Source organism: Physeter macrocephalus, chromosome 6 (genome assembly GCF_002837175.3).
Source record: "Physeter macrocephalus isolate SW-GA chromosome 6, ASM283717v5, whole genome shotgun sequence".
Lineage (NCBI taxonomy): Eukaryota > Metazoa > Chordata > Mammalia > Artiodactyla > Physeteridae > Physeter > Physeter macrocephalus.
In genome coordinates this window covers 93,865,086-93,893,005 of record NC_041219.1, presented here as the reverse complement: position 1 = coordinate 93,893,005, position 27,920 = coordinate 93,865,086, and the positions used below count along the sequence as shown (strand labels likewise).

The 27,920-nt window shown below is 37.5% G+C and overlaps 1 protein-coding gene across 17 annotated transcripts in view; it reads left to right on the top strand.

The window, feature by feature from the left end:
* TMEM117 (transmembrane protein 117) overlaps positions 1–27,920 on the top strand; it is a 555,808-nt gene that overhangs the window by 483,899 nt on the left and 43,989 nt on the right. Inside the window, exons 7-8 of one of the 17 annotated variants that reach the window (XM_055085665.1) lie at positions 3,052–3,104; positions 5,996–6,168. The exons of 13 other annotated variants lie outside the window; for them this stretch is intronic. In XM_055085665.1, the coding sequence (XP_054941640.1) occupies positions 3,052–3,104; positions 5,996–6,002 (60 nt within the window). In that variant the 3' untranslated portion in view covers positions 6,003–6,168. Of the gene's footprint in view, positions 1–3,051; positions 3,105–5,995; positions 6,169–10,193; positions 10,384–17,251; positions 17,270–24,404; positions 24,615–27,920 lie in introns of those variants that run through there. 3 more of the 17 variants (XM_055085664.1, XM_028491419.2, XM_028491415.2) reach the window with 3 other exon arrangements.

The window sequence follows — 27,920 nt, the reverse complement described above, 5'->3', positions numbered from 1 at the left end:
AAAGCAGGTCTTATAATAGTTGAGAAGTAAGTAGGGAGAAGCAGGCTTGCATTCAAAACCACAACTACAATGTCACAGAACTATAGGTAACTAATTAATGCCACCTGAGAACCAAAAGTTATGATGAAAAACACATGTCTGCTGCTCTACATATTTTTAATAATAGAGGCATCGTATTGTTTTCATAGCCTCAGAGGAAAGCCAGCTGGGAGTATGATTTTCACCAAGTAAAGACTGAACAGGCATCCTGGGACGCCTGCACAGTCACATGGGTCCCGTGCTCAGAGCACCTGCACTTGGTTTTAAGGCTCTGCTTCGGGGGTCTCGAAATTTTTAATACTTTTTGAACCAGGGACCTGACATTTCACTTTGTGCCGAGCTCCACAAATCATGTAGCCAGTCCTGCTGGCAATAATCAGACCATCAAACGGCTACCTAGGTTAAAATATCATGGTAATGCAAAGAGGTGGCTGCACAAGCCGAATTTGGGCAGATAAGGTGTATTACCAAAAGGACTGAGGTTGGTACAGAATCTGGTGGAGTCAAAAAAGGATCACAGACAGGGAAATATGTACTGTTGTATATATATATGTGACTCTAAGCGTGCCTGTCGGTCCACTGCTGGGGACGGAGCCCTGTGGGTGGGCAGTGTCATTATGCAGTTACATGGTTGCAAACCCACGTTGTTCCTGCCTTTCTACTCACACCATGAAGGAGATCCTGGATGGGAAAAGGCCAAGGTTCCGTCTCTGGTTCTCCAAGTGACTTGACCTAGGATTGCAGGGTCCCCCACGCCTCCCACCGGGACATCTTATTGCTTACATTGCTCTTACAGCTCTTGCTGTCACTTTTCATCTTTAGCCCCCAGCAGGATGGGCCTGCCCAGATTGGGGCACATTAAACCAGTAATCGGGTTTTAGACCAGAGATTTCAACCAGCTGGGAACTGGGAGGGGAATGGGATGTCCAAGCTGCAAGCTGGGACTTGAGGGCTGGGTGAAGGGCAGACGGGAGAGAGGGGGGCTCCTTTGGCACCTGGCATGGTGGAAAGGAGATGGATCCATGCCCAGGGCTCTCACCAAAGGAGGACTGTTGTCTGGGTGGAGTCACCTGAGCTGAGTCGTCTGGAGGGAATTGTATTAGCTCTGAATTTCAATTCATTTCACCGGCTCCCTTTCCTTCCGGGCATGTTCCCCTCTGTTCCTTTGTCATGTGGAAAAGCGGGCGAGCGCAGCACCTTGACTTCAGTCTGACCTGAACTCATTTCCTGGAATTGTCACAGAGCAGATGGGACCCTTTGAATAGGTTATTTTACCTCTCAGAGCTGAGTTTACATATTCTTAATTTTATAAAACAGATGAAACACACTTGCATAATATTACTGTGAAGATTAAATAACATAAAATACGTCAAGTGTAAGAGCACAAAACAGATCCTAAATGACTTGTATCTATTATTAATATTATAGGCATTATAATATCATGCAGATAGTGAAGGGCTGAAAACATATCAGACGGACTAGTACAAAAGTCTATAGGGATTAAGGTGAACAGAGAGCTAACTGTGATTCACTTACATAGTCAACGTATCATGATTATTACTTTATTTTCTGATTGTTAATGTTATTTTGTAGGTATAGATTTAATTAATTCTACATTTTAAAATTGAAAATATGCTGAATAGTGAGCCTGGTACTGTTAGAGTCTCTTTTTTTATGGTTCTGCAAATAAAATGACAATTAGTGACAGTAGATAGCTGTCCCTACTGTTAGGGATAGCTTCTTATCGTCTACTAAGATTATCTATTTCGTGTGTAGAAAAACAGGATATTTTAAAGGTAAACGGGACCTTACAGATCATCTACTAAGGTTTCCTCTTTTAACAAATGAAGAAACTGAGATCTGTGAAACTGTGTCTTTTACAATATTGAATTACTTTCCTCTAAAATTCTATCTGTTCAATAAAAATAAAATCACTTTATTTGTTTAATTCGGTTATCTTTAAATAAGTTAACTTACATCACTTCAGTCGAGGTCCTAGCGGGGAAACAAGACTTCTATTATTTTCTCCCACTGCTCTGCTTTTATTATGCTCTTGAAATGATTATTATTTTGGACAAGTGCTTGCCAGTGTATTTAATTTATAAATGGCATGTTGCTTTAGTAATGGTGTATACCACTTGCCGTATTCCACCAGGGTGGATTTAAATTATTTTACCCACACAACTTTCAGTTCCGGCATAATGATGCGTATTCTATGCCCTTCACTCATTCAGTGGGTAAATAGGGTTTTGGTCATTCTGCTTCAAAATACAGAGTGTGGTTGTCCATAATCTCGTTTTCAAAATACACATGCAGCACACAAAAAACACAACAGAGTCTCTCTCTCTCAGTCTCCCTCTCTCTCTCTCTTCCTCTTTTTCCTTTGCTCAACAGTAAAAGGACTCATAAGGCTATTTGGCTCTTAGACTCTTGCACACACTGCATGATAGCTGAGGTCTGAAGCAGCAGAACATGCTTGGTTCCTTGTTTTCTAGGCTGTGTCACTTCAGCATATGTTGCTGAGTTGCTCCTCACTGTGTCAAATGCAGCTTGACCAGTTGAGAGTTGAGTGCGTGCTCTGTGGTTGACCGTCTACGTGAATTTTAACTGAGTTTTCCAACACAGGGGAAAAGATGCCATAGGCCAAAGATAAGTAAAATCTTCAGCTCACTGCAGTGGTTGTGCCTTTGCAAATGGGTGTATTAAGTAAGCATATCATTGAAAATAATGTCCCTCTGAGGGCTGCCTTGTGAGAAGAAATCATTTTGGGGGCCAAGGAATTAATTTTAATTGCTTTTTGTCTGATAAGGACATTGATTTGCCATGTGTTTACACAACTGAATATAATTCATTTGTCAATCTTCTCCATCATGATTTATATCCAGTCTGTTTTTACACACACACACGGTGTGTATGTGTAGTCTTGCAATTAAATCAATCTTACCTATCCTGTAATATTTGATTCCATGGTGAATAGTTTTCTAAATTACAAGTTTGAAATTTTCCCCACAGGTTACGCATTCTGGAAGGATTTCAAAGCCATGCATGTTAAAGCTCTACGTAAGGTACAAAGACGTAGAAATAAATTTGAGCTCGAAAAAGCTCACAACCTGTGATAGAATCATAAAAATCTCTGGTGTGCTCCCAAGTACTCTTGGGTTCAAAGGAACTTAAGTTTTAAGTATTCACGAAAAGGTATGAGTTTCTCTGAATGATTCCTATCTTTCAGCATAACCTCACAGTTTTGGCGTGCATTAAGTATGTATTTAGCGGTGAAGGAAATTCTCTGACATAAACCCCAAATCTTCTGTGTATGTGCATAGGAGAGCTCTGAAGAGACAATCACCATTAATTAATTTTCTTATATCTGGCTCTGTTCCCAAAATAATTCAGGGTGGCGACATTCTTCAAGTAAGATGTTGCTTCCCTCTTAGGGAACTTTGTGTTTTGCTTAATAATAGAGATCATTTTCTTACAAGAGTTAGTAATCGTGGGACCAAAGTGACAGGACAGCATTTTTCAAAACTCAGAGAAATAGTCAGAAACCATTAGCTGTCCCTATCATCAGAATTTTTCCTGTAAATGTTTCCGTATTCAGCTCTCAGAACAATGATTTCAAATTCAGCTGTACATTATAGTGTCCTGAGCTTTTAACCTAAGTGTCCATCAACAGATGAATGGATAAAGAAGATGTGGCACATATATACAGTGGAATATTAGCCATAAAAAGAAAAGAAATTGAGTTATTTGTAGTGAGGTGGATGGACCTAGAGACTGTCATACAGAGTGAAGTAAGTCAGGAAGAGAAAAACAAATACCGTATGCTAACACATGTATATGAAATCTAAAAAAAAAAAAAAAAAAATTTCTGATGAACCTAGGGGCAGGACAGGAATAAAGACGCAGACATAGAGAATGGACTTGTGGACACGGGGAGGGGAAAGGGTAAACTGGGACGAAGTGAGAGAGTGGCATGGACATATATACACTACCAAATGTAAAATAGATAGCTAGTGGGAAACAGCCACATAGCACAGGGAGATCAGCTCAGTGCTTTGTGTCCAGCTAGAGGGTTGGGATAGGCAGGGTGGGAGGGAGATGCAAGAGGGAAGAGATATGGAGATATATGTATATTTATAGCTGATTCACTTTGTTATACAGCAGAAACTAACACACCATTGTAAAGCAATTATACTCCAATAAAGATGTTAAAAAAAAATGTCCTGAGCTTTTAAAAAATACCTATATCTGAATCTCACTGTCAAGTAATTGAAGTGACTCTGTAAGGGTAGAATCCAGTGAGTCAGGAATGAGCACCATGGCCTCAGAGGGATATATTTATGCTTTATTAAGAGGGTTAATCACAAACAGGGACCAATAGAGTAATAGAAAATACTTGACTTGGCTTCTAATTAGACTCTTATGTGGGCATTGTGATAACAAAAAAACCCCAGAGGAACCTTTGGGAGTTGATGTGTTTGGAGGCTATAAAAAGTGTTTTTAATGGAGATTTTCTTAAAACAAGAATATTATTTAACATAAGGACGTATCAGAAATTACCAAGGCATGGTTTAAGGTAGAACACACCAGGTAAAAAGTTCTTAGTGCCCAGTAGGTCATGGCATTAATTACTGTAGGTTCAGAAACTGTATATATAGTTATATATAGAAACTATATATATATATATAAATTATTTTTGTATTTTTTATGTTTATATCTCAATGTTTTTCTTAAATTTTCTTTGGAATGTTAATAGTAGACCTTGTTACATTTAAAACAGCAAAAGGAAAAACATTTTGTTTCAGTGTGGTTTTTGTTTTTGGATTAAGAAAAGGGGACTTTTTTATCTTTGGGGCAATGTGTGCTGATGGCAGGAAGGACCAAACTAAAAAGCCTCAAGACATAGAATGAAGCTTGAGGGTAAAGCATTGAGATTATTACTATGGACCTCTTCTTCCACCAGAGTTTATTTTTCTCTACAAAGCTCACTTTTTTTCTCATCCTTAAAGAGTGTTGCTTTTGTTAAAGAGCTGATTCCTTTACATGCTAGCCTGTATTTCCAGGTTTAAAGTCCTGTGCCAGTGAGATAATTAAACAAAATTTGGGGTTGAAAGCCTTTCCCAATCACAGTGAGTACTGAAATTATATTATTATTATTAATCAAGTATACATTTTTAACACAGATCCACTGGTACAGGAGTTCAAACAAACTGTATGTTTGCCCCTCTTAAAATACTATAGGCTGATATCAATGACATGTTTCCTTATCACTTTCAAAGGCTTAGATCATAAAGTATGATGGAATATCTTCAAACTTTTGCAAATCTATGTTTAATTTTTTTCTGTGAAAGTTAATAGATAATAGATCCATTTAACTCATTTAACTCATTCTTCAGGGCCTCTGTTATACGAATTTTCTGTTGTTTAAACAAACAATAAGTAAATTTCTTTATTACAAACACATGTTAAAAGAAAGCCACCCTTTCAGTAAAATATGAATGAGGTAGTTATTTTAACAGCTCTGAAAACTGGAATAAGGTTGTCTGGGTGCTTTGGCAGAATTTGTAATGGAGGAAATTAGGCTCCATTTCATGTGTGTTGGTTTAAGCAGTACAAGCTGCTTCTTTCTAAGCTCTTGTAGTATCTCTCCATTATTAATCACAGCATGGCAATTGACATTCCTGTCAGATCAACTTCAGAGTGCTGGGTGCTGGTCTATGTCACTTCATGTGAGAATACATTCTGGAATCTACTCTTTAGGTTCCCAGACAAATGCTGAGCACTCTTTTGGAAGTAGCATCCTTCTCCCCCTGAGGGCTTAATCTGTCATTTTTTTCCTAATTTAGTAAAATGCAGCTGCCTTATGGAATAGATTCACTCAGCCACTCACTCACTTACCCATTCTTTTGATTTTTTTTTTTTCCATCCTCTTACTCTGTTCTCAAAACTGTATCAGGTGCTAAGGACATAAAAGATGAATACGACAAAGTCCTTGCCTTCAAGTTATTACAAATGTAGCAGAGGAGAAAGGCAAAATCAGCCAACTTGCCATATGCAGGGTACTCCTAATTCAGCCAGGAAAAGCAAAGATGGCATCCAAAGAAGGTCATGAGGATCCTGGCTTCAAATGTCGATGAAAGGAAATGAAATACAGGATGGAGAGAAGTAGCCAACCAATGGGTTATGTTTTCAACTGACTCAGTTTTTATCCAAAGCATATGCTCATATCATTGATATTTTCTTAAAAATCCTCAATATTATTTTCTGTTTCTTCTAAAATTAGTTCATTTCTGGGACTGGCCTATCTTCATTGGGAAAGACTTTCCTGACATACTTTTTGATTCATTCAAGTCCTACAAATAAATTTTGATTCTGGTACAGAAATCTAATTTGTCACACAGTGAGAATAATAATTACATTTTGCTTGTGTATTTTTAGTAAAAATTATTTAAAAATTCAAATCAAACTATTGCATTTGTCAAAATTCAAGTGAGTTTACAGCAATTCGAATATATTTTAGAGTATTTTTGACAACTCATCCCAAGTGATTTCTGAGAACAGAACTGCTTTTAGAATGATGTTCCTGTTCTCCACACAGCACTGAAATTGGTAGATATATCACCATGGCATAAAAAAAGCTGAAATTGCATTTCACAGCAATTGGCCTCAGTAAAGCCTTTTCTGCATTGGGGTCATATAGGAGGCTAGTGAACAGCTTTATCTTCCCTTCATTTTTATTTACTTTTCTTGCCTTTTCCCCTTTCGTTTCTTAAGACAGACATATATGCATGATAACTAAATGCTGTAAAAAGAACATTTTACTGAAAAGAAAGTTAACTGCTTTTAATTTGAGAATTAATTTTTAGTAGTATTAAGCTGTAAAGAGAATGTCATAGGAAGAAATTTTATGTCTTCTAGTTCTTTTGAAAATTCTGTGCAGAACCATAATCACTGGAAAAAGCATGAAATTATAATCTGACCATCATACTTATAATATATAACTTTTTATTAGTATTAAAAATAATAAAATCAGCAGACCCAAAGTAAATGGATATACAGTGCTGTTTTTATTATTATTTCCAAAGGCTGAGGTAGCTAAAGTTTCATGCATGATGTTGTAAAAATTAAATGATGCACAATAATTTGAAAAATGAGTTTTTCTTATACAAGTTGGCCTTTTCAGCTCTATATTTTTGTTTAGAAGTCTATATCTTTTGGTTGATATTTCTTTAGAATGATCAAGTTTCTGTTTGAATATAGTAATGAGATAGTGTTTTGAACTTCTCAAAATGAAAGTCTAAGACATAAAGAGATTTAGTTCTGTTTGATTTGACACTTCCTTTCCATTGGCTATTTGGAAATTACATAGACTCTACCTGGTTACCCATTTGAGACATGTGGCATTACCCAGGATCACCCAATCTGTATTTACCTTGAATCAGACATGATCAGATATGTATGGAGAGCCCTAGGGGACTGGCTTGCCAAGAGTTCATTTGCATGATGGATTGAGGAGGATTTGGGGAAATAATCCATCCTCTAGGAATAGAGAAGCTTGATAGAGTAGGCTATGCACCGGAAGAATGGAGTTCATAGAACAGAAAGAGTGACTTCAACAGGAGGCTGGATCAGCCTGACCCCAAGAAGAAGCAGAACTGGAAACATCTTCAACAGTCATTGGTTGGAGGCAAAACCAGTAATTCTAGCAGTGGAGGCAGAGTTTCACAAAGGCTAATCAGAATCCTCAGTGTCTTTCCAGTATTTTCCTAGCAAGTTCATGAATAATATCTTTTGTGGTCAATATCTGTTGTGAGTCAGAAAAAAAAAATGGAAAAGGCAGATGCTACTTGGTAAAAGCAAGAACCAAGTTCATGAGCAATTGTGAGACCCATTGGTCAACTTCCCAGTACTAGTGTATGTGTGGCAGTGTGGGGGGAGGTGATGAGGCAAATTTTTAAGAATAAGAGGTCTTGAAATGCCTTAACTTCCTTTTCCTCTGGAGGTGTCTTGGGGAAGACAAATGAGTAAGATATGATTAAAAAAAAGAAGGACAGATTACAAGATTACATGTAAAGCAGATAAAGGAAAAGAACTGCACTTGTCAAACAACAAAATGAAACCCAAATTAAAATTATAAAGGAGCAAAGTGTGGTTAAATTAAGCTCCTTTCATCCATTTCACATTTATAGTATTGTCTTCTGAATGAGTTTGTGGAGTCAGCAGAATCTTAGGAAGAAATAACAGAATTAACAGGATAAGGGGGATCACAATAGTGCCTCACTAGGTATTCAACTGAATTCCTATAAACTATTTTCTTCTGTTTATTATATTTGGAATATTTTTTCCAGTTTCTTTCCAGCTTGGGGACTTCTTCCCCAAGCTGCAGACCCACATTCCACTTGTCTTCTGGACACTGCCACTTGAATATCCCACAGGAGCCTCATACTTAACAGTCAGAACTTGTTTTATGGCCTTACCATTCTCCCCCAAATTGCTCTGCCTCCTATATTTTGTGGTTGTTGTTAATTATGTCACCATCTATTCAGTCTCTCAAGTAAGGAAAATAGATTTGCCTTTTGCTTCTCCCACGCCTTTTGTTCTCATATCCAATATATTGACATCAGTGCCATCATTAATTTCTCAAACCTCACTCCTGCCTTCCTAGCACTGGTCTCATCAAGTCTTCCATAGACTTTTTTTTTTTTTTTTTTTTTCAAGACTCTTTTTTTTTTTTTTTTGGTATGCGGGGCCCAGCCGCTCCGCGGCATGTGGGATCCTCCCAGACCGGGGCGCGAACCCGGTTCCCCTGCATCGGCAGGCGGACGCGCAACCACTGCGCCACCAGGGAAGCCCTTCCATAGACTTTTACAGTAACTTCTTATCACAAGACGCTCCCACTCTAATCATTAATCTACCTACATTATTACTATAGTCATCTTCCTAAGGACAGTTCTGATCATGTCATTCACCAGCTCCAGAATCTCTTGTTGACCCCATTGTATGTTGCATAAAGTCCAATCATGGAAGCATTGGAAATAAAACCCTCAGGTACTGTCCTCTCAGTCTCATTCCTACCACTCAGATTCAACCATACTGAACTTCTCACCCTTCCCTGCACAAACCTGGCCCATTCACAACTATTTTATGTTCTTTTGCTTCAGCTGGCAAAATCTTAGTCATCTTTCCAACAGGAGGACAAAAATCACCTTCTCTGGGAAGCCTTTCTGAATGCTTTCGGACAGGATGACTTTCTTCCCCCCTCTCTGTCCTTTGACACTTTACTTCCTACCTGCAGCATAGCACTTACCATGTTTATGATGATTTCCCTATCTTGGTGTCTGCGTCCCATTAGACTGTGAGATCCTGTAGGGCAGAGAAGTATCAAAACTTCTCTGTGTCCCCAGAGCCTCACGGGGAGCCTACACAATGGCTACAGAGTAAGTGTTGACTATATGAATGAATAAAAAAGCATAGTGAAATGACTAAGTCAGAGGATGGACACTTAGTGTGGCTTCAGAAAGCAGAACAATAGGAGGGCAGGATCTGGCTAAATGCAGAGCAGAACATTCTAAGTGTCAGAGTTCTTTTTAGGAAGTAAAAGTGTCCCTTCTGTAGAGATGCTCGGAAGTGGTTGACCACTTAGGAGTGGTTGGCTAGGGGATTTGTGCATAAAGTAAAGGGTGGCTGTACTGTATGTCTCTAATTCAGTTCAGAAGTTGTGTTATTCTTCATTAGTATACAATCCTCAGGTCATCTGATGATTTTGAGTAATCAGGAATAGCTGAATTTTAGCCCTAGCTCTGGAAGCTTATTTCCCATAAATAACTGAGAATGTATTCAGTTGGAACTCAGCAGAGACAGGGAGAGTGGTATATCAAGCAAACACAAATGACACACTAATTTTTAGAGGATTGTACATAAAAACCAAAGTATCCTGTTTTTAACCTTGAGAGGAAGTGGGCGTTTGCCTTTTGGTACTCTCAGTGCAGGGAGCAACTTCCTCCCACTCCTGCCTTCTAGTTTGGCATTAAGGGACATTGCCCAGCCTGAACTTGGATTGATTCCAACCCTGTCTCCTTGTGCTAAATTGTAGGTCTAATATCTCTGTGGTTTTATAATAACATAAATAATTATAATGCATTGTTTTTATATAGCACCTTTCTCTAAGGAACATAAAGTGCTGCATGGACGTTATCTCATTAAATCTCACAGCGCACTGGGGACATTGAGAGAATGCAGGTGATATTGTATCCCCTTTGAACCCAGAGTTGAAAAGGAATTGTTTCAACCAAATGTAAATAAAAGCAAGATTGAATAAAAGCAAGATTTATAAGACAATATAAGGTTAGAGTTTAAAGAAGGAAATTGTTGAAATTAAAGAGAGATTTTTAAAAAAAGGATTGCTCTGAAAAATGTGAAAGTGTCTAGAGTGTGTTTATAAATATTTGTAGCTACAAAATTAAAATAATATATGAACACTTTAGAAATTTGAAAAGCAAGGGCTTTTTAAACCATCAGTAATTTTACTGCAATACAGAACAAATTTAGTATATTATCTTCATATCTTCTGCTAGCTTTTTGTTTGGTTTGTTTTTTAATACTGTGTATATGCAAGATTACTCTTAGAATTATAGTGTATATTCAATTTTATATTATGTATTTTTAACTTAACAATATATCATAAAGTTTGCATAGTTTTAATTCTGAGAAGCTTGTATAATTTTCCATGGAATGATATACCATAATTTGTTTCACTCTTCTATCATAAGATTGTTTCCACTTTTTCATTTTGAGTAACAGTAAATTGAAACTCTATTTTTATGCATAAGGATTTTTATATTTTAAGTTATTTCCTTAGCAGAAAGATTTCCACATGTAGAATTATCAGATTAATATGGATGTATAAGTATGTTAAAACAAGTCTACATAAACATACTCCAAAATTAACAAATAAGTCAGAAAAAGAAATAGTAAGAAAATAAATCTATCTAAAGACTTATTATGTTTATAAGTTGGCAAAGCAGCCACATTAAAAGTGGAAAAGTAAACAATATTTGTCTATGCACAAACAAGTGTTTTGATTTTATTTTCCACCATGTCTATATTTAATTACTTTGATAGTGTGAAACCAGATAGAAAAGAGAAAGTTGACTCTCATAGAAAACACAGATTTGTACCAGATGTAGGAAAGTAGATTTACTTGGATAGAATAGATAATTTCTCTGCCATTTTAATTTACATGGACAAATATTCTCTGAAAATAATTAGGTATGTGTGCGTATACCAATACATGAAGTCCCATTTCAAGGAGGTAAATAAGATTGTAGTTTTCTTATTAATTATAGAAGCATTGGGGGAAATGGTATGCACATAGGTGTTTTCAGTGGTGAGTTGTTATATGGTTATCTGATTTATGCCATAGTCACTTACCAAAGTAATTACCTCAAGACTGAATCAGGAGGGAATAGAAAATATGAACAGACCAATTGCCAATAGTGAAATTGAATCATTAATTAAAAAACAAAAACCTCCCAACAAACAGAAATCCAGGACCAGACATTTACAGGTTAGTTCTTCCAAACATTTAGAGAAGAGTCAAACTATTCCAAAAAATTGTAGAGGAAAGAACACCTCTGAACTCTTTCTACAAGGCCGGCATCACTCTGATAATAAAACCAGATAAAGATATCACAAAAAAAGAAAATTATGGGCCAATATCACTGATGAACATAGATACAGAAATCCTCAACAAAATATTAGCAAACCAAATCCAACAATACATTTAAAGGATCATACACTGTGATCAAGTGGGATTTATCCCAGGGATGCAAGGATTCTTCAATATACCCAAATCAATCAATGTGATACACTACCTTAACAAATTAAAGAATAAAAATCACATGATCATCTCAATAGATGCAGAAAAACATTTGACAAAATTCAACATTTATTTATGATAAATCTTCTAAACCAAGTGGGTATAGAGGGAACGTACCTTAGCATAATAAAATCCATATATGACAACCTTACAGCTAACATCATAGTCAATGGTGAAAAGCTGAAAGCAGTTCCTGAGGATCAGGAGCAAGCTAAAAATATCCACCCTTGCCATTTTTTATCCAACATAGTATTGGAAGTCCTAGACACAGCAATGAGACAAGAAAAATAAATAAAAGTAATCAAAATTGGAAAAGAAGTGAAAGTGTCACTGCAGACGACATGATACTATACATAGAAAATCCTAAAGGCACCAGTAAAAAACTATTAGAACTCACCAATGAATTTGGTAAAATTTCAGGATATAAAATTAATATACAAAAATCTGTTGCATTTCTATACACCAAAAATGAACTATCAGAAAGAGAAATTAAGAAAGTCCCATTCACAATTGCATCAAAAGGAATAAAATTCCTGGGAATAAATCTAACTAAGGAGGTAAAAGATCTGTACTTGGAAAACTGATGAAAGATATTAAAAGTGACACAAACAGATGGAAAGATACACTGTGCTTATGGATTGGGAGAATTAATATTGTTAAAATTACCATACTACCCAAGACAATCCACAGAATAAATGCAATCCTATCAAAATACCAAGGAACTTTTCACAGAACTAGAACCAATTACTTTAAGACCTCGAATAGCCAAAACAAGCTTGATAAAGAAGAACAAAGCTGGAAGAAGAACAAAGAGCATTCCCTGATTTCAAACTATAGTACAAAGCTACAGTAGTGAAAACAGTATGTTACTGGCAGGAAAACAGACATATAGATCAATGGAATAGAATAGACAACCCAGAAATGAATTCACACTTATATGGGCTATTAGTCTATGACAAAGTATGATTTCACTTATACGCAGAATCTAAAAACAAAACAAATGAACAAACATAACTTACAGAAACAGAGTCATAGATATAGAGAACACATGGGATGATGACTAGACTTATGGTGATCATTTTGAAATGTATAGAAATATGGACTCACTATGTTGTCTGCCAGGAGCTAACATAGTTTTGTAGGTCAACTACACTTCAAAAACAAACAAACATAGAAAAAGAGATCAGATTTGTGGCTACCAAAGGTGGTGGGTGAGGAGGAATTAGATGAAGGCAGTTAAAAGGTACAAACTCCAGTTACAAGATAAATACGTACTAGGGATGCAGTGTACAACATGATAAAGATAATTAATACTGCTGTACATTATATATGAAATTTGTTAAGAGAATAAATCCTAGAGTTCTCTTCACAAGGAAAAAGATTTTCTATTTCTTTAGTGTTGAATCTATATGAGGTGTTGGATGTTCACTAAATTTGTGGTAATGAAATCATGACATATGTAAGTCAAATCATTATGTTGTATACCTTAAACTTATGCAGTGCTATATGTCAATTATATCTTAATAAAACTGGGGGGAAAAGTGGACTTGTGAACGATGATCATTAGATATCCTAAAGTTAGATAAACCAAAATTATTCACTGGGAAAAGTTCATTTGGTCTGTGTTTAAAACCAGTAACTCCTCAAATTATAGCAAAGGTGAGCAATTTATATGGCTCCATCCTATTCCTACAGCATGGTGATGATCTACACACTCTCAATAGCCTGTGGTTACTGTGAAAATGGAAGACAGGAAATGATTGGTTAATTCACTTGTTCTCTCAAAGTTTGAATAGAAACTCCTACTGGGGACCTGTTTAATGCCTCTGTTATTATGCTTCCATATTTTCCTGCAAGTACTGTTTAACTTGTTTACTTCCCCTGGAGAGAATGAGTTTCTTGAATTTTGATTTATATCTTTGGTATCCCACAGCCTTGTACAGTTTCTGGCACACTGTAAGCACCTTGTAAATATTGATGAATAATTAAACAATGAATGGTTTTTACTTCCTACTCTGTATTTAGCATTATGCTGAGGACTGAGAGAAAAATAAAGAAGTGTACCTTCAAGGAGCATATCATCAACACATAAATATGAAAAGCTAATGAACACCATGCAGTAGTATATCATGTAGCTATAACAGAAGATTCTTTGGTGCCAGCACTGAAGAAAATAGCCAAGAAGAGTTACATATACCAAAGACTGTGACATTGCGATGTTTAAGTGAGTGATGGATGGGCATGGCCATGCAAGTAAACCCAGAAGTATCAAGGTCTATTTCCATCATTATGTGATTCATGTCTAAATTGCCCACTAGACTATATGAGCCAAGAAATCATAGTGCACTTAGGCTTTTGTTCACCGTTGTATCGCTAGGACCAAGCAGAGTACCTGGCGTAAAGTAGAGAATTGAGCACTTGCTTTGCACAATATTCTCTGTTCTTTGTGTGGCTAGATCAGTCCCATCCTCAGTTCTCAGATCAGGTATCACCTCTTCCAAGCTGCCTTCTTGAGTGGCCTCTTTGTTATTCTCTTTCTCAGTCTTCAGTTTATTTCCTTCAAAGCACTTATTACTTCTTATTTCATTTAATTGACACTAAGTCTTTCATCTTTTGCTCCCTCTAGACTTAAGCTACTTGAGAGTAGGGACTCTCTTGGTTTGTTTTGGTCCCTGTTGCATCCATAGCATATATCACAGTACCTGGTAGCTTTCACTGGAGAGGTTTTATCCACCAAAAGATCTTCTCTAACCCTATCTAAAGTAGCTTCTGCTAATCAATCATCTTGACTTATTTTCTCTTTAGCACTAATCATTTTCTGAAATTATTCTGTTTGTGTGTTTATGCTACATTCAAACTGTAAACCCCATGAAGGCAGAGCCTAGAACCAGATCTACCTGGTTCCTTACTGTATTGCCAATGCAGAGAAAAAGGGGCTGACACAACCAATTGCCATGTGTACAAATATTTAGTAAATAAAATATGTGGCATGAAAGGGAAAGACAAGATACATTTCTTTTAAAAAAGGCAAAAAAAAAAAAAAAAAAAAAAAAAGAGGGGAATTAGCTTTCAGCCAGGATAGCAAAACAAGTGTTAGCTTAGAAATGGTGGTGGCGGAAGTGAGGTCCACTTTTAATGGAAAATAACGACTGTAGAAATCACAGAGTAGGGAGGAGGGAAAAGAAACAAACAATTGTGGCCAACTCATTGGCTCCCTTAGGGCTCAATGAGGGAGAAAATAAAACAAAAACAAGAAAAAACCAATGGTTAAACTAAGACAGTAATAGGTCATTTAGAGGCAGGACATGCTAAATTCCTACTCACCCCCCAGAGTGTGGTATAAAGAACACCGGGTATGAGGCTGGGAAGACCTGCGTTTGGCTCCTACTCTTCCACTTATTACCTGTATGATAGTGGGTAAGTCTGGTACCTTCTCTGAACCTGGGTTTCCATAACTGCAAAATGGGAAAAAGAAAACCTACTTCACACCATTGTTTTAAAGATAAAATAAGGAAATGTATGTAAATAGCTATGCTGGTGCGGAGGCTGTTTTATTTAGCTATTTGAATAGTGGCCGTTGTCATAACAGTTCACCACTTACAGTGCCCAGCTGGAGGTGTGGCAAGCAGAATATTTGATAATATTAGTAAAAAGAAATCCGTTTCCTCACATTTAAATCACTTTAGAGGGCATATCTTTATTTTGGACCATAGCATGAGTAAACTATTGATCATGCTATATAATTGTCAGTGAAGGAATGCTAAATCATAAACCACTGACTTGAAAAAGAAAAATAGAAAAACTGTTCATTATTCTCATATTTATTCTTTCCCATTGTATGTAATTGAGCCTCAGAAAGTACAATTGAAACCTTTCACTGATTCTGAGTTAATTAGCATCTCTTGCAGGTGCTTACATTAAAACACCCAAACATTCTTCATCTGTATTGTTTCCAAAGAAGAGATATGAAGGAGTCTGCATTTCTGGCTAAGGCAATCATGTATCTGTATTGAAAAGCAAATGATACAAGATTAGTCGAACTTTTTAATATGGGTGTGTAGATGTTAAAGAGTGGATTTATTATTTAAAAGAGAAACACAATATTAAAAGTCCTGGTACCTCTGAATTGGGAGTGGGGGTGGGGATCTGTCAGCAAGTCATAACTTTGTAAAACAATTTGGAACCATTTTCAGAAAACTAATTTCTGAAGATAGTCTATTTACTGAACAGTTTCATAATGATGTTGATTTGCCAACTTCTCCTCTAGTGAGAGGTAATGAATCAAGTGCACCCGGGTTTATACAGGAAAAATAGCATATTAATTGACTTATGTCTATGTGTTGCAGATATCCATAAAGCAAAGCCTTTGGCAACTGGCAAATGTAATAATTTCACATTTACCTATGACTCACCAAGTACAATCCAGTACTTGAAGACAAAATTTTGTGTTTTATGTTTAGTTTTTATGATTGCTTTCATGTAGCTTCTCTGTGCATTAAAAGTCAATTTTCAGAACCATAGGCTTACCAATTTTTACAAATAAAAGTGTTAGGAGATATTATGCTGAGGTACCATAAAATTATTTTCTGATAATTTTTACCACCTTTCCAAAGTTCACTGTTACTTTGTTTCCACATATGCTTAAGGATATTGTTTGTAATATTTCTAAATATGACGCATTTCATTAGAAATCTCATATATTACACAGAGATGTTATATGGAACTTCATCCTCATAACATTACCAATGTATTTTTCAATGTTGTTTACCCTGATAATTCTGTTTAAAATCAAATATCAAGATGGGCTTTGAATAGATTATTAATAATGTTACATTTATGGAAATTGTGTCATCTTCTACCTGTCATAATTATGACCATGAAGAATTAATCCTTGAAGTAAGGGGTGCCCAGTAACATAGTAACTTAGTCCACTGATATACAGAACAAGGAAGACTTGAGATAAAATAAAATAGTTTTTTAGATAACTATGCAGAATATATATATTTTATATATACATTACATAAAATTATACTATACATATGTATATAGATAAACACAAGAAAGAAAACTATAAGGATAATGTATGTTATATTTGTTATATTGTCCTTATAGTTCTTTTCTAATGTTTTTGCACTGCCTCGAGTCACCTACGCAATATAAAATTTTATCACTTAATGATGTGTCCAGCCACAATGTGTTAACAGCACAAATCTCACTGTCATACAACTTCCAAAGAAACATAAAAGTTTTGTCTTTTTAGGAAGTTGCAAAGTTTGATAGCCAACACTAGTGGGCACTAACTCATCCCCAAATCCATCCTGTTTTCCATTGCAGTGATATAGGCGTCTGCCATCAGAGTGCCTACGTATGATGAAAAATTTCCTCAGGTGAGAAAACCGAAGTGCAAAGAAGTTGGGTAGATAGTATTCCTTACTAGAAATATTCTAAGTTTAGAGACAAATCTATGCATTGGCAGTAAAAATTCTAAGATCGTCATAAACCATCTAGAGTTAAATGTGCACCTCAACCTGCATATTTTGCAGGCTTTGTCAATGACTCGCAGGATAAACATAGACCCGCTGCCATTATTTCACTTTGCAGTGGAAGTGAGACAGAATTCCTTCTTCGTGTGCTGCAGGTACCAACATTATTTCAAGATGAGCTACAACATACCACTTAAAGGAAAGTTTTCATTACAGATAAGTTAGCATCCAAAGGAAACACATATTGGCATGACAGTTGGCTTTTAGGTGGGAAGATAATTGCAACATTAGAGCTTAATGAAAAAAAAGCCATGAACAAGCTTGGTATGGTATAAAAAATATCTTTGGAGTCAGACTGACCTGGTAACCAATCTTTCTGGTACCCATTGTGCAGCATTGGGCAAGCTACTTGACTGTCCTCTTAGCCTCAGTTTACTTCCTTATAAAATGAGAAAAAGCTTACTTGCCATATATATTTGCATGTGGTTTACAGTGGATCAAATGCTTGACACAGAGCAAGTTTATGATAAATGTTGGTTTGCTTTGTCTGAATAGCATATGAAAATAAAGTCAATCTGCTAAACAGGGTTTGCTTTCTCCTAAATAGGATTCTCAATAAGGGGGATGCAGTGAAATACAGTTCAAGGTGTACTGATTGAATTTCATCTAATCTTTTTTCTACCAGTTGTCTGTTGGGTAATATGGGAAGAATCTAGTGACCTCACTGACCATCACTGTCTATATCTGCAAAAGGAAGAGTGTAATTTCTTTCTTTATTAATGCCATTAGATATTCTTTGAGAATAAATGCTTTGCCTATAGTCAGCATTCAATAAGTATTGAATTAGTTGAATAATAGTGTGATACTATCCTATGCGAAAGTTGCATGAGTTACTGGAAACTTCTGCAAGAAATATAGACTCCACATTCACTCTAAAAGTGCTATGTGGACTCTATAAACCAAACCCACTGTAGTCACCTCGGGCTTTTCTGAATGCATCGTGTCAGTATAAGGACAGGAAACTGCTAACATGCGTGTAAGGCTTCTTTACTCCAGCTTGGAAACTTGTCTTCCAAAAGGACCCTGAGGGTGGTAGAATCTCTCTCACATAGGTTCCCAACAAGGAAAACAACGTATTTTAGGTTTTTCTTGGCCATTGACCTCTGGACTAAAAATAGGTTCAGAAAACTTTTCAGTTCACTGAGGGTATAGTTCTCCAACAACAAAATGTATTTTATTGTTTCCATCCCTCCACCCTGCCTCTATATATCTTGTTTTCCTAGTCTATCCTCTCTTAGTTGAGGGTTGATAAGTTTTCTCAAGAGCTCAGAGGATGAACACTCTTGACCTTAAAACACTCTGAAGAAAGGCGTGAGATGTCTGGCAGTTCAAATCCATTGCTCTAAAGGTTTTACTTTCTTTTCTGTCCGTGTTATCACTGGGTGGTCCGTGGGGGTCAGAGGCAGACATTCTGTGATTGTCTTTACTGAGAAAGATGAAACAGAAGGAAATCACATTGGTAGAGCAACAAGGATCCAGCCTACTGTTTCTAAAAGTCTGCTACATTCCAGATACAATTAACTTAGCCTAGGGTAGTTTTGTTTTTTCAGGAAAACAGCCATTTTGACTTCACAGATAGTGATAGTCAAAATATTTAACTACTGATACAGTGAAGGTATTCATCAACTAGAATGGACACCAGCTGTAAACAATCAGCGCATCCACCCTGGTGAACACCAGCTTTTAACTTTAGCCATTGCAGAAGCTACTTAAACATAAAAATGAAATTTCAGGTCCCACTCAGAGTCCCTTATCCTGCCAAAATTGACTTTATTTGACACTAACAAATTTATTTGAAATTAACAGACTCATAGTCTCTCTCCAGTTACTGCCTCCCCACTCACAGCAAAGCTCCTCATAAGAGTTCTGTAATTATTGTCTCTACTTCTCACTTCCCATTTTCTCTTGAACCAACTGCAGTCAGGCCTTTGTCTCCAACATCAGCTTCCTCTGGAGCTTGGAGGTCTTATCGAGATCAACAACTCCTGGGACTTCCCTGGTGGTCCAAGGGTTAGGACTCCGTGTGTGGGGCGTGGGTTCCATCCCTGGTAGGGGAAAAAAGATGCCGCACAGTGCAGCCAAAAAAAAACCCCACAACCCCTCTCCTACAGTACTGAATCCTATGGTTAACTTTCAGTCTTCTTACTTTCAACTTCATTCAACAAAGTTGACCGCTTCTGCCTTCTTGAGACACTTTTCACTTAGCTTCTAGGATGCACCTTCTCCTGTTCTTATACACCACTCTTGCTTTGTTTTCCTTACTGACTTCTCCTCTTCTCCTGACTTCCAAATGTCAGAGTGCCTCAGCGCTCAGTCCCCAGCCCTCTTCTCTTGGCTTTCTGTACTCCCTTTCTAAATGATTTCATCCAGCTTCGTGGTTTTAGATCAGTAGGTGCACGGGTGACTTCCACACGACATCTCCAGTCTTGATCCCGCCCCTACGCTTCCCAACTGCCTGCGCAATACCTCCACTTGATATATAGTGTGTTCTAAATAGACTTCTGGATTTCTTACCCACCTCCCTAACTGCTACAAGTTTATTAGTTCCCCAAATTCTCCCTTCTCAGTAAATGATGCTGTCATTTACCAGTTGCCAGAGCAACTGGTAAATTCAGAAGCTCAGCTGGTGACACTTCAAAATACATCTTGATCTGAACACCTGACCACCATTGTTTAACCACCATCATCTCGCACCTAAATTACTACAGTTGTCTTTAAACTGGACTTCATTCCACCTACAGCCAACCTCCCACTCTCCACATCACTCACACTCCTATAGCCACTCTATCCTTGCTGTTTCTTGGACATTCCCAGCTCACTTCCTCCTCAGGGCCTTTGCATTTGCTCTTCCTTCTAGCTGATCAGCTCCTCCTCCAGAGGTTCACAGAGCTTGTTCTTTCATACCAGTCAGCACTCCATACAAAGGTCATCTTCAAAGAGGCTTTCTTTTGACTAACTAAACTAGCACCCACCCCTAACTCACCACTCTCGATCCCCTTACCCTGTTTTATTCTCTTTAAAGCATTTATCTCTATTTGACACCATATTTTATTGCTATTTGCTGATTGACTGGTCTCTCTTCTATTAGAATATATGCTCCATGAGACATTCTTGACAAAAAATTATGAAAATAGAAATGAACTTATTGCAAGAAACGCTAGAGACCCTTTACCTCAACCACCCATCTGATATCTAGATCAACTTCATACCCTCTCTATTGTTTGTGAAGTGAATATTTTTATATTGAATCACATTTATCCACTGATCTCCACTATTATTAATTTTTCATGGAGAAAAATGACTTCAATATTAAATAAAAATTTTACCAAGGACAATATCTACTCTTGACAGTATGCAATTAATTTTCCTATATAGCCTATAGAAGAAATTAGTCATTCAGACAATTGAATGTGACCATTCCTGGCAGCATGCATAGAGCCAGAACAGATAGTGGAGCAGTGACATTTTATACCAAATGTCCAAATACAATAAAGCACAGAATAAGCAAGGGCTGTGTGACATTGAACTGCAGCCAGTGTCTGAAAAATAACATGAAAGTATGCTGTCTAAAAATTTCCTTCCACTAGATTTCACTCTTTCCTCTTTAGGAAAAGAGAAGTTATCAGGAGTTCTCATTTAATTAAAAAAATATGGATTTATTATGTAGCTAATATTCACTCTTCTTAAGAAGTGCAAAGTAGGTCAAGTTGTTGTTTGATGATGGATGGAAGACTTTATCCAAAAGGATCTATCATTGAGTTATGACACTGTGTTTCTTTAGACTTTGCACTAGTTTTAGTTGTCAGCAACTTGTCCTAGTCAATGGTTTGTCTACACACCTCCACACACATATACACATAGGAGTCTCTAAAATGTCAAGCACTCTTTCCTTGCATATTGGTGAACTCTATTGCCCTAGTGAGGGATATTGATTTCCTATTATTCCTAGATGCCACATGATGCATTTCTATTAGTTGTAAACACTTACAAGACTGACTTTTATTTTCTACTCCATCACATCAGTCTGCCAGGGCAGGACATCTGTAAATGAGGCCCAGTGCATTTCATCAGACACTCTTCCACCTTGGTGCTTAAAATAATGATGCTTTCAAGCTGTCTAAATATAAAAAACGTGTCTTTAACAACCCACTGCTATCTTGCCAGAACCTCACAGTAAAGTCTCTTAAAAGGAACAAACTACACTTACTTCTCAAATCTACTCTGGGCTTGACTTATTTGCTTTTTCTACAGGCACTAAACTGTTACTTATATCTTATTGATGTATGTTGGCTTCAGAATTAGACAGGAAAATTCCTATTGGCCTTTGCAAGTAAGAAAGATTACTGATGAAGAAAATACATTAAACCACCCTACAAAATAGGCCTTCAGGAAGAATTAGATTGTTTGGACAACGACAATTTTGAGAGTTTATCGGTATCTTAGAATGCATAAAAAGCACGTGTCAACTTCTTTAAACATTTTAAGTAAGGATTTACAGTTTGACTTGGATTTGTTTTAATGATAAATGAGATCTGCCGTCTCTTCTACTTGTTGAAAAAAGCCTACTTCAACCAGAAAGCCAAGATTTTTCCCCAAAGGTTTTAAATCTTTTAAATAGCATATGTGACTCCTGAGAGAGAACTCCAAAAGGTTATGGAATTCATTTGCCATTGAGGGAAAAAAAAATAGTGAATATTAGGAGAAAATAAGAGTATAACTTATAAGAAAAGAATATTTGTCAAAAGACATCTAAGAAGTAAGCTGCTGGTCTTTCTCTTTAGTACATCCTTCACATTCACTGCAGGGTGTCTCTGATATTCAGCATTGCCTTGACCACCTTCCTGGCATCATCCACTGTGGGAAATGATCCTCCATATTTTTTTTAATCACATGTTGGTTTACATTCTCTTTTCATGTTCTCTGACTTGGTTGGACGTGTCTCATGAGCATCTTTACATTTATATGATAACTAAAAGTATGTCTTGGATTATCCCAATGAGCATTTTTACTAATTTTCCAAACATTAACTGCCTCATCTCACAACATTTACATTTGACCACTTTCTTCTTCCCATTATCCACTCTCTCTTCTCCTCTGTGATCTTTGGCAAATGGCTTTATCTTTAGGTTACTCTCTGTGTAATTCCAGTATACCTTGTTTATAGGGAAAAAATAAAGCAACAATTTTCTTTCATAATAATGAATCTCGGTTTGATGTGTAATATTATTTATAAAAACAAGTATTTTTTGTCTCTGTTTACCTAAATTCTATTTACATGAAACCAAAAACAGATGGTTGTATATCTTTAACTTTCAGAGAGCTCCATTCATCAATTCAACAAATATTTGATTTCTTACTATATGCTGAGTACTATTTCAGATATGGGGAATATAAGAGTGAACAAAACAGGAAAAATTTCTGTATGCTCCTTGGAGTTTACATTCCAATGGAAGAGGCAGGTAATAAACAAACAAATGAGCAACATCTACTATATGTCAAGATTTCCAAGGATTTATTCAGCTAAGTGACACCATGGCAGTTTTGCTAATTAGGAGAAGCATAGGGTTACTGAAAGAAATCAGGCACTCGAGATTCTTAATAAGAAACAAAAATATCACCCAAAGCTTGAGTACAATTCTTCAGGCCACCCCTGCTCACTGTCATCTAAAATCTTGTTGCTAGGACATGGTAAGCATAGAAAAGCTAAGGACACTTTACAAGCTGGGGACATTTTTGGTAGAATGATGTTCTGATGTTCATGGATCTAAGTTCAGTTCTGAATAGGAGAAATAGAAATTAACAAAGAGAAAGAAGCATATCTGTAAAGTTGGCTTTTGAAATTATTTAAAGCTTTATAATCTAATGCCTATAAAGAGGAGATATACAAATTATTACATTGAAAAATGTTGATATTTTATTGGTATTTAGGAATCTATTGTCATTCTATTCTAAGTGGTTCTCAATACTTTTTGTTAAACTATAATCTGATTTGCATCTTAAATTTCTCAAAAACCAGGTGGCCAGTCTTTAGACTCCAAAATACGACTCCTGTTCTGAAAATGAAACCATGGTTTCATTTTTGCAGGGTAGAGTACTCAGTGTTATTACATTTTTATCCTTTAACACTTCTCTAAATAGAAATGTGGTCCCTTCATTTGATTTTGGAAATTGAATGCCAGTTGGGGAATTCAAAACCATGTTGGTTTCAAGCTTGAGTTCCTCTGCATAGTACCAAGTTCTTTTCCTTGGCCCCAAGGCATGTGTCTCAACGAGAAAATGTGGGGAAATGATGAATCGAGGATATCCTGAGACCATCTTGCCTATACACTTAACATTGTCCTGAAACTCTGTCTAGATGTGGCCCATGATAAATAGGGCCACACTTGGATGTAATCACATTTGGACACATCCATCCAAATTACATGTCCAAATACAATTTGCACATCAGTGTTCAAATGTGATTTTTATAACTATAGGCAAAAGCAAACCATTGTACATAAGAAATAGGAGTAGATACATACCATGGTGCTGCTCATTTATTTTTATATGGGAAATATACCCTTCTGAATAAAAATTAACTTTTTCTCCTATATGAAGCAAGATACAAAGTTGGAACTCTGTTCATCACCATAAACTGATGAGAACTACAATAGGGTGCATGACACAATGTACCTAAATCATTCTCACATCACTGAGTCACAAATGGGACAGACAGCAGAAGGCATTATTAGATTTGATAGCAGAATGTAATAAGGAAGCTTTGAATTATTAAATACTGATAACATTTCTTAAAGAACAGAGTAAATGAACATTTTATAATATACAATCACAGGACCAGCCTCTTTGTACCCCGGTCTTAGTAGCCAAACACATCTTGCCTTGTAATTCTCTTAATTCAACACTTTCATCTGGTTTTCAAAATATAATTTTTAAAACGTATCTAGAGGGGAGACCTTCAAGATGGCAGAGGAGTAAGATATGGAGATCACCTTCCTCCCCACAAATACATCAGAAATACATCTACATATGGAACAACTCCTACAGAACACCTACTGAACACTGGCAGAAGACCTCAGACTTCCCAAAAGGCAAGAAACTCCCCATATACCTGGGTAGGGCAAAGGAAAAAGAAAAAATAGAGACAAAAGAATACGGATGGGACCTGCACCACTGGGAGGGAGCTATGAAGGAGGAAAAGTTTCCACACACTAGGAAGCCCCTTCACTGGTGGAGATGAGGGGGTGATGGGGGGAAGCTTCACAGTCACAGAGGAGAGCGCAGCAACAGGGGTGCAGAGGGCAAAGCAGAGAGATTCCCATACAGATGATCAGCACCAACCAGCACTCACCAACCCGAGAGGCTTGTCTGGTCACCTGCCGGGACTGGTGGGGGCTGGGAGCTGAGGCTCTGGCTTCGGAGGTCAGATCCCAGGGAGAGGACTGGGGTTCGCTGCTTGAACACAGCCTGAAGGGGGCTAGTGAGCCACAGCTAGCCGGGAGGGAGTCCAGGAGAAAGTCTGGACCTGCCTAAGAGGCAAGAGAACACTGCTTCGGGGTGTCCTAGGGGAGGGGATTCAGAGCACTGTTTAAAGGAGGTCCAGAGATGGGTGCGAGCCGCGGGTATCAGCGTAAACACCAGAGATGGACATGAGATGCTAGGGTTGCTGCTGCAGCCACCAAGAAGCCTGTGTGCAAGCACAGGTCACTATCCCCACCTCGGACCTGCCTAAGAGGCAAGAGAACACTGCTTCGGGGTGTCCTAGGGGAGGGGATTCAGAGCACTGTTTAAAGGAGGTCCAGAGATGGGTGCGAGCCGCGGGTATCAGCGTAAACACCAGAGACGGACATGAGATGCTAGGGTTGCTGCTGCAGCCACCAAGAAGCCTGTGGGCAAGCACAGGTCACTATCCCCACCTCCCCTCCCGGGAGCCTGTGCAGCCCGCCACTGCCAGGGTCCCGTGATCCAGGGACAACTTCCCCGGGAAAACAGACGGCCCACCTCAAGCTGTTGCAACGTCATGCTGGCCTCTGCCGCCACAGGCTCGCCCCGCATTCCATACCCCTCCCTCCCCCCGGCCTGAGTGAGCAAGAGCCCCCTCATCAGCTGCTCCTTTAACCCCGTCCTGTCTGGGTGGGAACAGACCCCCTCAGGCGACCTACATGCAAAGGTGTGGCCAAATCCAAAGCTGAACCCCAGGAGCTGTGCGAACAAAAAAGAGAAAGGGAAATCTCTCCCAGCAGCCTCAGGAGCAGCAGATTAAATCTCCACAATCAACCTGATGTACCCTGCATCTCTGAATACCTGAATAGACAATGAATCATCCCAAAATTGAGAGAGTGGACTTTGGGAGCAACTATAGACTTACGGTTTGCTTTCTTCATCTAATTTGTTTCTGGTTTTATGTTTATCTTAGTTTAGTATTTAGAGTTTATTATCATTGGTAGATTTGTTTATTAATTTGGCTGCTCTCTTCCTTTCTTTTTTTATATATAGATATACCTGTTTTTTTCTTTTTCTCTTTTTGTGAGTGTGTATACATATGCTTCTTTGTATGATTTTGTCTGTATAGCATTGCATTTACCATTTGTCGTAGGGTTCTATCTGTCTGGTTTTTTTCTTTTTTTAGTATAATTTTTAGCACTTATTATCACTGGTGGAATTGTTTTTTTTTTTTTGGTTTGGTTGCTCTCTTCTTTCTTTCTTTCTTTTTATTATTTTTAATTTTTTTAAATTTTCAATAACTTTTAAAATTTTTATTCTAATAACTCTTTTATTTTATTTCATTTTATTTTTCTTTCTTTTTTTCTCTCTTTTCTTCTGAGCCGTGGGTCTTGGTACTCTGGCTGGGTGTCAGGCCTGGGTCTCTGAGGTGGGAGAACCAAGTTCAGGACATTGGTCCACCAGAGACCTCCCAGCTCCACATAATATCAAACGGCGAAAGCTCTCCCAGAAACCTCCATCTCAAAGCTAAGACCCAGCTCCACTCAACAACCAGCAAGCTACAATGCTGGACAACCAATGCCAAACAACTAGCAAGACAGGAACACAGCCCCACCCTTTAGCAGAGAGGCTACCTAAAATCATAAGGTCACAGACACCCTAAAACAGATCACCGGACGTGGTCCTGCCCACCAGAAAGACAAGATCCAATCTCATCCACCAGAACACAGGCACCAGTCCACTCCACCAAGAAGCCTACACAACCCACTAAACCAACCTTACCCACGAGGGGAAGACACCAAAAACAATGGGAACTACGAACCTGCAGCCTGTGAAAAGCAGACCCCAAACACAGTAAGTGAAGCAAAATGAGAAGACACAGAAACACACAGCAGATAAAGGAGCAAGGTAAAAACCCACCAGACCAAACAAATGAAGAGGAAATAGGCATTCTACCTGAAAAGGATTCAGAGTAATGATAGTGAAGATGATCCAAAATCTTGGAAATAGAATGGAGAAAATAAAAGAAACAATTAACAAGGACCTAGAAGAACTAAAGAGCAAACAATGATGAACAACACAATAAATGAAATTAAAAAATCTCTGAAGAGATCAATAGCAGAATAACTGAGGCAGAAAAACAGATAAGTGACCTAGAATTTAAAATAGTGGAAATAACTACAGCAGAGCAGAATAAAGAAAAAAGAATAAAAAGAATTGAGGACAGTCTTAGAGACCTCTAGGACAACATTAAAATCACCAACATTCGAATTCTACAGGTCCCAGAAGAAGAAGAGAAAAAAAAAGGGACTGAGAAAATATTTGAACAGATTATAGTTGAAAACTTCCCTAATATGGAAAAGGAAATAGTCAAGTCCAGGAAGCGTAGAGAGTCCCATACAGGATAAATCCAAGGAGAAACATGCCAACACACATATTAATCAAACTATCAAATATTAAATAAAAAGAAAAATATTAAAAGCAACAAGGGAAAAACAACAAATAACATACAAGGGAATCCCCATAAGGTTAACAGCTGATCTTTCAGCAAAAAATCTGCAAGCCAGAAGAGAGTGGCAGGACATATTTAAAGTGATGAAAGGGAAAAACCTACAACCAAGATTACTCTACCCAGCAAGGATCTCATTCAGATTCTACAGAGAAATTAAAACCTTTACAGACAAGCAAAAGCTAAGACAATTCAACACCACCAAACCACCTTTACAACAAATGCTAAAGGAATTTCTCTAGGCAGAAAACACAAGAGCAGGAAAAGACCTACAATACCAAACCCAACACAATTAAGAAATTGGTAATAGGAACGTACATATCAATAACTACCTTAAATGTAAATGTATTAAATGCTCCAAACAAAAGACATAGATTGGCACAATGGATACAAAAACAAGACCCGTATATATGCTGTCTACAAGAGACCCACTTCAGACCTAGGGACACATACAGACTGAAAGTGAGGGGATGGAAAAAGATATTCCATGCAAATGGAAATCAGAAGAAAG